Source organism: Lithobates pipiens, unplaced genomic scaffold, assembly GCF_037356315.1.
Source record: "Lithobates pipiens isolate NorthernLeopardFrog02 unplaced genomic scaffold, aLitPip1_a1.2 Scaffold_1, whole genome shotgun sequence".
Classification (NCBI taxonomy): Eukaryota; Metazoa; Chordata; class Amphibia; order Anura; family Ranidae; genus Lithobates; species Lithobates pipiens.
Window position 1 is genome coordinate 202,546,622 of NW_027507685.1, and position 13,503 is coordinate 202,560,124.

Below are 13,503 nucleotides of genomic sequence, written 5' to 3' on the forward strand. Positions count from 1 at the left end.
TTTATACATTGTATGTCTATTTAAGATCCACCTTATAGAGGTTTGATGCCTAAAATGTTTGTCAGAGGCTTGATGCCCAAAAGGTTTTATGGTGGATTATGGATTATGAAATATGAATAAATGTAATTTTCTAGTCCCTTGACCAACTTTTTAACTTGCTGTGTGCTTCATCTAAAGTCCCACCCTCTTCCCTTTTCCCCCTCCCCCCATTTTTAATATTAACATTACATTATTAACGTTATTTGCTGAGGGGGGCTAGCCCATCATCAGCCCCCCTTATCAAAAAAATGACCAAACAGCTATTTTGGAAGCTGTTAGATCCGGTAAGATCAAGTGGTTTTAACGATAGATCTCACATAATTAGAGACTTATTAAGTGATTAATGAGGGGGGGGGGGGCTTATCAAATTTTCTGGCCAAAAATCATTCAGGCTAATAGATATTCATTAGATCTGGTTAGATCAAGTGGTTTTAACATTAGATCTCACATAATTTCAGAGATATTCCACATCAAAATAGAGATATTAGGTGGTACATAAGGACGGGTTAGCTCCCCCCGACATGCAATTTTCTGACCAAAAATCATTCAGGCTCATAGATATTTTTTAGATTTGGTAAGATCAAGTGGTTTTAATGTTAGATCTCACATAATTTCTGAGATATTCCACATCAAAATAGAGATATTAGGTGGTACATATCTCTAACATTATGTGAGATCTAACGTTGGCTGGCATTGATAGGTGGAACTTATGACTGCTAGAGCCTGAAGAAGGAGCATGCATGCTCCGAAGCGCCGCCCAGTCCAGCCCGTTCCCGGAAGTTGCAGTATCAAGTACACGACAGAGCAGGGGTATTACACCAACCAGACGCGCTCCGACCATCCTGAAGTGCCAGGGAATATACTACACTTCCGGCTACTGGCCAGAGGACGGATGCCGATGATTTTGTACCGCAGCTCCCATGATCTGTGCTCTACAGGGATACACGGATGAATCTTTTAATACTGATGTGCCTGTACATCACTGTCTACATGTGAGTGTTTTTAATCCACAGAATAAATAAATTTTTAATTTAACCGCTGCATTTAGAGGGCGCCGTCTTTTTTCTCTTTTCAGAACTTATGGCTGCTACTGATACGTGGCACTTATGGGCAATGATAGGTGGATCTGATGGGCAGGCTGTGGCACTGAAATGCCCCTGGACATTGCAACGAATGGGCAGCGCCTGAAAAGCACTTCGGAAGCACTGCAACACAGGCATTTTTAACCCCTTCTTTGGGGTTAAAAGTGCCCCGCTAGCGGCCTGAAAAGCGCTGCTTAAACAGCGGTAAAGCGCTGCTATAATGAGCAGCACTTTACCGCTAACGCACGGACGACCCCAGTGTCAAAGGGTTCTTATGGCAGGAAAATATTCCGCACATCATTCCTAATACTTTAAATTATTCCTGAAGCAAAGGGATTCCCTCAGTATGAATTAGGAATAATATACTCGTGTGCTGCTAAATATATTGTGTGAAATATAAATATGTGACAAACTGCTGCAACCACTGATCAAGTGCACTCTGTCACTCAGACAATAGTAACAAAAAAAAAAGATTTTTACACGTATGAGAGAAAAACTTTCCTGGATGGCAAGTGGTTAAAAGTGCTGCAGTCTGCTCACATAATTTGTCATAAAAACATCTTTGCCATTCTGAAGCTTCCCTCCAACAACTTTGTATATTATTTTATATATACTGTGTAGCACTGACCCCCCCGAAGGTGCTGATTGTTTTGTTGGGCTTACCGTTACCTTCTTGACCTCATGTGCGTCTAGGGGTTTCCCGAGGTAGATGGCCCAAAGAACTGCAGAAACTGACACTGGATCCACTTTTGGGATATTTATTTGAGAAAAAATAGACAAAACAGTCTCTCCATGAAGGGTAAAGGGTTAGGTAGGAAGTTCAGGTACTTTTGGAACTGCAAAAGATAGGAAGTCTCTCACTATAGAAATCCAGAGAATTTCCGTTCACAGCTGGATTCTTACAGCTACCTGATAGACCTCCTCTCACTAGGCCTAGCAGCAGACAGAGTGTTTAAGTAGAACAAAGTCTCTGCCACAGACTTGAATTGAATTTGCGGGTGGTTTTAACCCTTGTTCGGCCGCTAGCCGGGGGGTTAAAACCGCTCCGCTAGCGGCTGCAGACCGCCGCACCGCCCCAGTGTGAAAGGGGCCTAAAAGTTTAACAGCTAGCGAGCAAGAAGACTAGACGTTTTGTGCAAACCCACACCACCTAGTGGTGAGAGTCATTAAGTGCAAGTCCTTTCCTTAGAATAAAGGATGTGGCCCGTGGAAGATCTTGACACAGAGCTTCTTTAAAAACCTAAACATCTAAATAACTACCCCACAGTCCTTGAATTCAAAAAAAAAGAAAAAAAACTCTTGAGGCAAAAGAAACAGTCCCGGTAGTTCTTTCACCAGTAGAACCTTGGATCCGGCAAAGTCAATGCTTTCCGCTGCGTGTCTACTGTGGTTATAAAGTAGACCACATTGCCTCTTCCTGGTCGGCAAATCACAACATTGTCCGCGTAAATGTGCCTCCCAAAGCTCCAATGTTGGAGACAACCGGTAAATCTCTCATACATGTTAGGGGCACATACTTTCTTCCGAAAGGGTTTTGGACCTTTAAGGTAGTCCCAAACATCACTAGCATACCAGTCTTCACGATTTTTTTCAATCACCTCCATAATCTCCTTGGGCACATAAGGAAACTACAGTCCATACTCTGTTGCCACCCGCTTGTTAAGCAGCCGCTGGGACCATGCAAGCCTAGGCAGAGCTCTAGCACTTCCATCCCCGGGAGGCACACAGGAGTTTGGAGACTTGCGTACCAGGGCAAAAGAGGTTTTCTTTGGCTCAGGCAAATTTACAGGTTTTGCTAAAATCAAGTCTATGGTGGTCAGGGTTCCCGCCCGAAACGATACAATCCCCGAATTAAGAGCCAGCCAGCCGGAGATAATGCAAGTTGCGGCCACATCATCCGCGTTGGCCCATAACATCTCCTGTGATATTGTCTCAAAAAGATCATCATCTCCTGTGTCGGAGTGAAAATGTAGCTCTGAATCTCCCAACTCTTCTGCCGGTAGATAATTAAAACACAGTCCCGCCCAACACAATGGCCCCAGATTTCTCACCTGTAGTGTTGGCAGACGTCCCCGGAACGATCTCCCTCCTCCGATCTAAATCAGGTGAACTCCGAGATGGTCCTCAACTGCTGCCATAGGAGACCTTGATATGGCCCACCCTCTCTAGAGCAGGCATGGTGGTTGTGGTGATGGTGGACGAAGCGGTGTCCATGACATCCGGAGTAGTTCCTCCGGCAACAGTAGTAGTAGCATCTTCCTCCGGGATGCTGGCAATAGCAGACAACGTAGTGGTTGCAGGCCTCACCACAGGAGTATAGACAATGGACTCCTCCGTGGCAACGCCCGTGGCCCAGTCCATGTGGTAGGCCCTTGTGGCACGATGGGTTGCTCCACCTTGAATAGATACTCTCCACACTGGAAACAGCAAACAAATGGCCGAGGACTTGTGACCAGTCCTTCACACTTTCCACAAAGCATCCCAAGGGCCTCCATGTCTCCCGACGTATACAGGATAAAACACCCCTGAGGTGCCAGACGAATTCTCGTATAAGTTAACACAGTCCCAGAGAGTCTCACACTCGTGGGGGTTCCCACAGAAGGCATCCTGGGTCCCATGGTGGACAACGTTCCTGGAACTCGAAACATCCACTTCTTTTGCTTCCGCAATAAAACACAACCTCCTTCCTCTCTCTCCTACGACACTCTCACGCGGTGCCTCGTGTAGGGAAAACAGGCAAAACTCCTCCCACTGGCTCCTCTGGTCACGCAACTCGCGGGCCCCTTCCAGTTCCACCCACAGTTTACGTGCCAACAGTGGATGTCAATCATTTCCTCACAGAAATGGCGCAGTCCAAAAAATAAAATGAACCCTCTACCATGTAGTTACCACGTGTACAGTTCTCTTTTTTTTCCTTTTTCCTCGGTGCGAGAGGTAACGGCAAATTCTGGACTACGAGCCCCCACATGTAGCACTGACCCCCGAAGGAGCTGCTGGCTTTGTTGGGCTTACCGTTACCTTCTTGACCTCATGTGCGTCTAGGGGTTTCCTGAGGTAGATGGCCCAAAGAATTTCAGAAACTGACACTGGATCCACTTTTGGGATATTTATTAGAGAAAAAGTATACAAAACAGTCTCTCCATGAAGAGTAAAGGGTTAGGCAGGAAGTTCAGGTACTTTTGGAACTGCAAAAGATAGGAAGTCTCTCACTATAGAAATCCAGAGAATTACCGTAACCCCCGAAGCACGTGATGTCAGTACCTTAAATACCCCTTCCCAGAATACACAGCAGGATGACACTCCCAATGGGTTGGTTCCGAGAAAGAATGACACTCAATACGCCTAACCAGACTGCTTTCTCACACTTCAAAGGATGGGGTAATATGGCGCTCCCTGGGATTTTGAAAAAACAAACAAACAACTACAATATATGTATAATATATATATATATATATATATATATATATATATATATATATATATATATATATATATATATATATATATATGTCCTGTATATATAAAAATGAGTTGTATCTATAGCGTACATATATACATTTATTTGTGTAGATTACACGTCCAGTATCAACAATAGAGGGTTCATGAGATATCAAAATTATAAAGGTAGTCCATGGGGAAGGTCCGTGATTAAGGCTAGGTTCACACCATAGCGATGCGGGAACGCCGCGAATCCGCTGCGTTTTCCCGCATCGCATGCCTCCCGCCGGCAGTTCACACTGCCCTATGCGGACTGCTGGGAGTGTCAATGAAATCTTAATGACACCCCCAGACCAGTCCGCATATCGCAGTGCGATCTGCAAACTCGGACAGGAATCGGATTGAATGGTGTGAACACCCATGCGATCCGATTCTGCTGCGGACCAAAAAAAGGGTCCTGTGCGAGTTTGCGGCGGGTGCAATGCGAATTCAGCCATACTATCTGTATGGCTGAACTCGCATCGCACAGAGAGATCGGATGTGATTTGCACTGCAGTGCGGTGCGAATCACATCCGGATCTCTCACCCACAGCGGTGTGAACCCAGCCTAAACTGTACTCAGGTGGGCTGCCAGTCTTAAAGCAAGAAGTAGCTCTAGGAGACAATAAATAAGGAGAGAGACGGCACCCTCTAAGTGCAGTAAGAAATGATTAAAATTTATTAAAACGGTTTAAAAACACTCACATTGGGTTAGTGGTGTAAAGGCACATCATAGATACAATGTTTCATCCGTCCATAGGCACGACTCATGGGGCTGCAGTACAGGGTTCACAGCGTTTTTCTTTCAGCCGATGGTCAGTGGCTTAGTCCATTCCTGTAGATGGTTTTCAGGATGACCGGAGAGGTGCTGGTCACTGTAGTGCCCTGGGTAGTATCTTTCAGAGAGTCTGTGTCATCAGGCGACGGGCTGAGGTAGGTGGCGCTTCTGAGCATGCATGCTCCTTCATCAGCCTTTGGAAATAACTTTGACAGTGGCCGTGTTGGTAGAGGCCCCTTTAAGTACTGAATGGTGGGGAGGAAGGAGGAGAAGGGAAGGGGGGGCAAGGGGGTGGTACCGGGAGATTGGGCGGTGGGTAGAGAGCAACAGGGAGTGCGTACTGTGGGTGGGATAAGTCATGATGAGAATGGAGGCAGTATTATTGCAGAGTGTGCAGAGGATTTTTTGTATATGCGCCGACGAGCGGCGTGAGTTCTTATTAACAAGTCTCTGCCACACACGTTGTTGTAGAACATGTAGGAAACTAGAACTTGTAGAACACTCGTGTGATACCTGGATCTTTCAGCTGGTTTGGCGATACCCACGAGATTCGATTAATTTAGGTACTTCAGCCCCACCAGGCTCTTGCTAAGAAGCCAACCCGTACATGGCCTTCTTCTGAAGAGTCCTCCCCTGGATAGCTACGAAGTTGCTGTTCCTCTCCACCACTGGAGACGGCAGCGAACCACCTCGGAATCCTTTCTTTAGTTTCCATGCCTCGGGCTAGCCAGCCCAGAGACATAAAGTTAGGTGGTTCCACACCCCAGGCCATAGCCTTCCTGGGGGCTGGTCAGGAGGACCAGGACCATGGAGTCAGAACATACTTCTGGACCGGAACCCCGAACCACGTGACATCCGCATCTTAAGTACCCTCTCCCAGAAAGCACAGCAAGAGTGACACTCCCACTGGGAAGGCTCTGCGAGAAAGTAACCTTAAAGCACCCAATCAGACTGTGGTTCCATGCCTACCAGAAGAGACAGTGCCCCCTATGGCCAGGCTGAACACCCTATAGTCCAGTCAGACTGATGTTGAGGTCCAAATTTGGAACAATTATACCCAAACCAAGCTGCAATTCAGGTGTAACATTAACTTTCAAAACATATAGCACGTGCTCTTCAGGAGCCAGCTCTACATTAATTATTTACAAAATGTTATAACAGAAACAAAAGCAAAACTTTTTTTTTTCAACATTTTAGGTCTTTTTTTGTTAAGCAAAATATAAAAACCGCAGAGGTGATCAAATACCACCAAAAGAAAGCTCTATTTGTGGGAACAAAATGATAAAAACTCTGTTTTGGATACAGTGTAGCATGACCACGCAATTGTCATTTAAATAGCGACACCGCTGAAAGCTGAAAATTGGCTTGGGCAGGAAGTTGGGTAAGTGCCTGGCATTGAAGTGGTAAGGGGTAAAAGTTTGTTGCGATTACACGAGCGGGCGCAACTTTGAAGTGTGACATGTTGGGTATCAATTTACTCAGCATAACATTATCTTTCACAATATAAAAACAAAAATTGGGCTAACTTTACTCTTATCTTATTTTTTTAATTAAAAAAAGTGATTTTTTTTCCAAAAAAAGTGCATTTGTAAGACTGCTGCGCAAATAGTGTGACAAAAAGTATTGTAATGGCCGCAATTTTATTCTCTAGGGTGTTAGAAAAAAATATATAGATAATGTTTGGGGGTTCTACGTTAATTTTCTAGCAAAAAATTATTATTTTTTAACTTGTAAACACCAAATCTCAGAAAGAGGCTCGGTCCTTAAAGAGGAAGTAAACCCTTCCAAACAACTTGGACCTATAGGTAAGCCTAGATTAAGGCTTACCTGTAGGTCCAAGCAATATCTCCTAAACCTATATGGTTTAGGAGATATTTGCCTGAAAATGGGCACCGCTGTCTACGGCGCATGCGCCGTAGACAGCGGCGCGCAGGCGCACTAAATGCGGCAAATCCAAGAATGGATTTGCCTAATTTGTCGACTCCCGTGCGCATGCGCGGGAGTGACGTCATCGCGGCTTCGCCGTATGGCAGCAGCGGAGCTGCGAGACGCGACTCCCGTGCGCATGCGCGGGAGTGACGTCATCGCGGCTGCGCCGCTGTGATTCGTCGGAGCTGCGAGACGCCACCAGCAACATGGATGCGGCGGACTACAGGGGACAGCGGCGACTTCGCTGGCTCCTGTGTCAGGTAAGTGACACATAATGAGCTACTATGCGATGCATAGTAGTCCATTATGCTTTACCTTTGCAGGGAAAAAAAGAGGAAGTAAACCCATCAGGGTTTACTTCCTCTTTAAGTGGTTAAAACAACAAGGGTAGAAGATTTAATAGATGGAAAGATGAATAAATGACTGAAGTTCAGCATGCGCCTAGTAACAGGAAATGTTGATCAGGGATATGAATAGATCAGTATTGTGTAATGTCTGAATCTCAATCCTCCCACCCTCTCATCAATGGACTACATCCTCCTTGGAATCCCCCTGTATGGCTGTCAGACAGTGAGAGGCGGTGTTTAGTCAGATTAGGCGACCCGTCAGAATGGTTAACGGAAGTGACGTTTCGTTGCCGCCATCTTGCTACACCTTGTACTCCTCCACAGCAAGGATACACTGAGAAGCGGCAAGCGGACATCTTTTTACACCCACCGTAGTTTTGCATTTTACACTTGTTTTTTTTTTAACAATAAACTGCGTTTGTATAGTGAAATACAGTACTCAGAACTCCGTTTGACTGTTTGGATGTTGGATTTTAAAAGCAGCGAACTTCTGTCCGATTAGCAAACCTGTGAGATCAGCATGCATTCATCTAAACATTCAGACGGAGTTCTGAGTACTGTATTTCACTACATAAACTCAGCTTACTGTTAAAAATAAGTGTACAATGCAAAACTTCGGTGGGTGTAACAAGATGTCCGCTTGCCCTCTTCTCAGAGTATCCTTACTGTGAACGAGTGCGGGGTGTAAGAAGATGGCGGCAACGAAACGTCACTTCCGTTACACATTCTGACGGGTTGCCTAATCTGATGAAATACCTGATCCACCTGCCAACCCCAAGATGGCGGCGCCGTACCACTGACCCGGAAGAGCTTTCGGCTGGTGCAGCGAGCGGTCATGGCTGCTCTCAGGTGTCTCCTTCGTAGAGGTGGGTCACTATCAGTCAGGATGGAGGGTGTATGCAGAACTTGTGGACTTCTGTCTACACCTATTATTGCCTGGAAAGGTGGGCACTGCCGCTGTAGAAGGGAGAGTGGCCGCCTCGTGTGTCAGTGTTTACATTATCAGCTGTAGAAAAGGAGCAGAAAGGGTATCTGTCGGCTAGGAAGTCCGCCTGACAGATCAGCTTGCTGTGAATTAAAGGCTGCCTCGTTAGAATACCTATCTGAGGCTTAAAGTGCAACTAAAGTTACAAAATAAAAATCTGCGCACAAGCAGTGTTTTTATTGCAGAAATGACATGCAATAAAATAAAATATGTTTGAAAACCCTCTTGGGAATGTACACTGAGCTGCGCATGCACAGCTCAGTTTCCTTTCTGGCACTGTGACAGGTTGACTGCACCCCTGTGCATGTGCGGGAGTGATTCCAGCCAATCAAGATGGCCGAAGACTTTGACCGGAAGAAGCCAGAGAGAAAATGCCAGCGAGGGACTTGGCGGGCTTTGGAACAGAGCTTAAGTATTTTTGCCTTTAGTTTCGCTTTAAAGCGGAACTGAAGGGTTTATTCTTGACTATGGTCCCCCGCTAGCATCTTCCTCTGAGTGTCGGTCTTTGGGCCTCTTCATTGGTGGGCTCAGGGTGATGTCACTCCTACGTATTGGCAGAAGGTTGTCATCCCGACACTCAGTTTACAGTTCTGGAGAATAGGGATGAGCTCAGGCGTGTTCGCATGGAACACGTGCAGAGCCCGCCAGGAAGTGAGCGCAGCGCTGCGCTAATCATAGGCAGTGAGACATTGCCCAATCTCTGCAGCCGCGCATCGAGGCAATGTCTCACTGCCTGTGATTAGCGCAGCGCTCGCTTCCTGGCGGGCTCTGCACGTGTTCCATGTGAACACGCCTGAGCTCATCCCTACTGGAGAATATAGTGAGCGGACAGGTAGGGGCATTTTATTGCAATTATTATTCTGCTATAATATCCTGTCTGCTAACATTTTGTAACTGCAAGAAAACTAAATTTTTTTTTTTTTCACATTTTCTGTATTTTTTCATTTATATAGCAAAAACTAAAAAACTCAGTGATTAAAGCAGAGCTCCACCCAAAAGAGGAAGTTCAGCTTGCTCGCACCCCCCAACTAAGGATGAGCTCCGGCATGTTCGCATACTCCACTTGCAGAGCCTGCCAGGAAGTCGGCGCAGCGCTGCGCTAATCACAGGCAGTGAGACATTTCCCCAATGCGTGGCTGCAGAGATCAGGAAATGTCTCGCTGCCTGTGATTAGCGCAGCGCTGCACCGTCTTCCTGGCGGGCTCTGCACGTGGAGTGTGCGAACACGCCGGAGCTCATCCCTACCCCCAACTGCCACATTTGACAATTGTTTGGTAGTACGGGATTTTGACAGCAGGGCAGTCTACTTTATTTCCGGCCCCTCCTCCTCCTCCTCCCCTGCTGCCTTCTGGAAGACACACAGGCCCCAGGAGACAGCGGGACCATTCAGAAAACGCAGTGTGACTCGCGCATGTTCCGTAGGAATCAGGCTGTAAAGCCGTAGGGCTTCACTTCCTGCTTTACTTACTACAGATGCAGGCGCCTGCACCCGGAGCTGATTGATAAATTAGCTGGGGGTGCTGACATTGCGGGATCCCTGGACAAATGTCCTTATATTAAAAGTCAGCAGCTCCAGTATTTGGAGCTGCTGACTTTTAAAGGAGAAGTCCAGCCTGGGCTCGTTTGTCTGGGCTTCTCCTATGGGTCACAGGAGTGCAATTTGTTTTGGACACTTCTAACCCTAGGGTTGCCACCTCATCCCATTAAACCAGAACACACATGAATTACACAGGTTCTTAGGTTAATTTAATGCAGATAAGGCACTAAGTGAGTTTAATTACCACCTTAATCAGCCACAGAATCTGTGTAATTGATATGTAGCAACCCTATGTGACCCGTTTTTCAGCAGAGAGCGGACTGAAGTCACAGAAATTAGTCCAGGCACCGCATCATCCTAAAAATGGCAGTCTGGTTTCGCCAGGTGCCTGGACTGATGCCCGTCTCAGGCTCTCAACAAGCCACTGAGAGCCTGAGACAGCCACTCCCCGCTCCTTCACAGCTCACTGAGTGCGGCGGGGGGCGGCAGAGAGCTAGTGATTGACAGGCAGCAGCTCTCCACTCAGGGAGCTGTGAGAACTGAGCTATCGGCGATGTTCGATTGCTCGGTTCTCAGTGCAGAGGTGCCGGGGAAAGCTGCAGCATCGGAGTGTAAGGTAAGTATAATAGAGGAAAAAAAAAACATACGTCTCTTTTAATTATTATTTTTTTTTTTTTTTTACGGACTTCAACTTCTCTTTAAACACCACCAAAAGAAAGCTCAGTGTATGTGAAAACAAAATCTAGTTTAATTTCCCTAAAGTGTTGCATTTGCCAGTTAAAGCGATGCTGAATAGCAAAAAATGCCCTTATCTTGAAGGGGGTAAACCCGTCCAGAGGTCAAGTGGTTAAAACGTTCATCATTAACAGACCAGGCCTCAGATAGGCACTTAATTGAGGGGGCTTAGTGCCTCTGTCTGGCAGGGAGGCCTTTTTAAGTGGAGCTCATTGTTCTACAGAGTGTGCAGAGTCAAATGGGGCACAATGCAAACGCACATCCAATCTGTACTCGCGTACAGGGGCATATGGTCCCAACACAGAAAGTCTAATGCCCCGTACACACGATCGGAAATTCGGCCAGCAAAAGTCGCATGTGAGCTTTTGGTCGGAAAATGCGACCGTGTGTATTGTCCATCAGACAGGTTCTCAATTTTATTTCGGTCGGAAATTCCGATCGTCTCTACCCATTCCGAGACGCAAAATTCCTATACATGCTCGGAAACAATTCGACGCATGCTCGGAAGCATTGAACTTAATTTTCTCGGCTTGTCGTAGTGTTGTACGTCACCGGGTTCTTGACGGTCGAAAGTTCAGTGAACTTTTGTGTGACCGTGTGTATGCAAGCCAAGCTTGAGCGGAATTCCTTTGGAAAAAACCATCCAAGATTTTTCTGATGGAAAATCCGCTCGTGTGTACGGGGCATAAGTTGGGTACATGAGTACTGCTTAAATGTGTGTACAGCTGCTCTGTATTGTAGCCTGTCACTAATTTTGTCGGCTGCTGGCAGCAAGTTATTCACACCACCTGTGACTGTAATGCACCTGTTTTTTTACACTGTACAGGCAAATGCGTCCACATGCATGAGCCAAAAGTTAAAGAGGAAGTAAACCCTGATGAGTTTACTTCCTCTTTCATTCCCTGCAAAGGCAAAGCATAATGGACTACTATGCATCGTGATCTTAATTCTAAGCAAAAAAATCGTGATTGTCATTTTAGCTAGAAAGCCCTAACATTAATATATTCAATCTTAGTTTTATTGAAAAGTTATTAGACAAATAACTTTTATATACATACATTAAAGGGGAGTCCCCGGCAAGAATTTTTATTTTAAGGACACTTACCTGTCCAGCGATCCCTCGATGTCGACCGCCCCAAAGCCGATCCTTCCATCGGAACTGCTGCTGGTGCCTCCATCTTAACAAAGGGAAACGGGCAGTAGAGCCTTGCGGCTTCACTGCCCGATTCGCGCAGTGCTTTGTGAATGGCCCCGTTGTTTTTTTGGGACACACACATGTCCCAGAAGGCAACGGGGGCGCTCATCGAAGAGGAAGCGCTGCGGAATAGAAAGAGGCAGATTAGGAGGACTGCCTAGCAACAGCGGTTTCAGGTAAGTAAAAAAATGTTTTTATTTATTTTAAGATTATTAATGCATTTTATTTTTTGGGTGGCCCTCCACTTTAATGGTATTGTCATACCACCAAAACATCTTACAAATACATTATACAAACTAACATACCCCCCCCCCCCCCCCCCCCCAAAAAAAAGAAAAAATATTTAAAATGGTTTGTGTAAATATATTATTATATACTGTATAGTGATATAAGGTCCCTTGGATGTCGGTGTCTTTAGTGATTGGCTGTCTCTCACTGACACTCAGCAGTCAGACATTTTATTATTGCTGTAGATATGCAACCTGGCACTCTGACCTCCTTCTTTGCTTCCTACACTGAACTTTAGTCGAGGGAAACGCTTGGCTCATTGACTGTACAAATACCGTCATTTGTCTGATCCGGCAGCCACTAACAAGAAGAACGGTAAACCTCTTTCTTCATGCAGGCACCTCAGTATATCATATGAAATACTATATCCTGTTATGCTTACACCTGTAGATAGATCTACCCTAGATCCTTTCTGTTTTAGTCCTAAGAACCCATTAATGTGTGTGTTTGTATTGTAAATTTGATAAAGTTACATAACAGATTTTTGAAATGTGTGATTTACAGTATATACGCAATCCAGCGTAAAGGTGGAAATGTTGTCCAAAGGAACCAGTCAGGCTCCTTGTTTTTTTTGCTGAAGTTTAGGTATGCCAGTTTTTTTACATATTTACGTCAAGTACCCGCTAGCCAAAATGAGGGGATTCTGCTCGCCCCCCAATATTATACACAGAAATTAACACACAATTTCTCCCAAGTTCTTTAATGCAGCAGGGAAGAGATATAGAACATTACACCAAAAGTTATTAAAAGTATTTTTATTGATCCAAAATATTGAAATTCGAAAACATTATTTAAAATATGAGCTCTGGTGTATATATAACCCCAAATATAACCAATGATATCCATGAATAGTGGCAGGGGGGCTTTTTGGGCAGGAAACTCCATATGTAAATTCCTGCATAAAAAGTGTTTTCACCTGCCACTATTCATGGATATCATTGGTTGTATTTGGGGTTATATATACACCAGAGCTCATATTTTAAACAATGTTTTCGAATTTCAATATTTTGGATCAATAAAAATACTTTTAATAACTTTTGGTGTAATGAATCTCTTTCCTGCTGCATTAAAGATATTGGGGAGAAATTGTGTTTCATTTTTGGTTGACATA

At 45.2% G+C, this 13,503-nt stretch overlaps 1 protein-coding gene across 3 annotated transcripts in view; it reads left to right on the forward strand.

The window, feature by feature from the left end:
* The first annotated feature begins 8,354 nt into the window (after nucleotides 1-8,354).
* ECH1 (enoyl-CoA hydratase 1) overlaps nucleotides 8,355-13,503 on the forward strand; it is a 69,485-nt gene continuing 64,336 nt past the window's right edge. Inside the window, exon 1 of one of the 3 annotated variants that reach the window (XM_077480344.1) lies at nucleotides 8,355-8,518. In XM_077480344.1, the coding sequence (XP_077336470.1) occupies nucleotides 8,488-8,518 (31 nt within the window). In that variant the 5' untranslated portion in view covers nucleotides 8,355-8,487. The other 2 variants (XM_077480335.1, XM_077480353.1) reach the window with 2 other exon arrangements.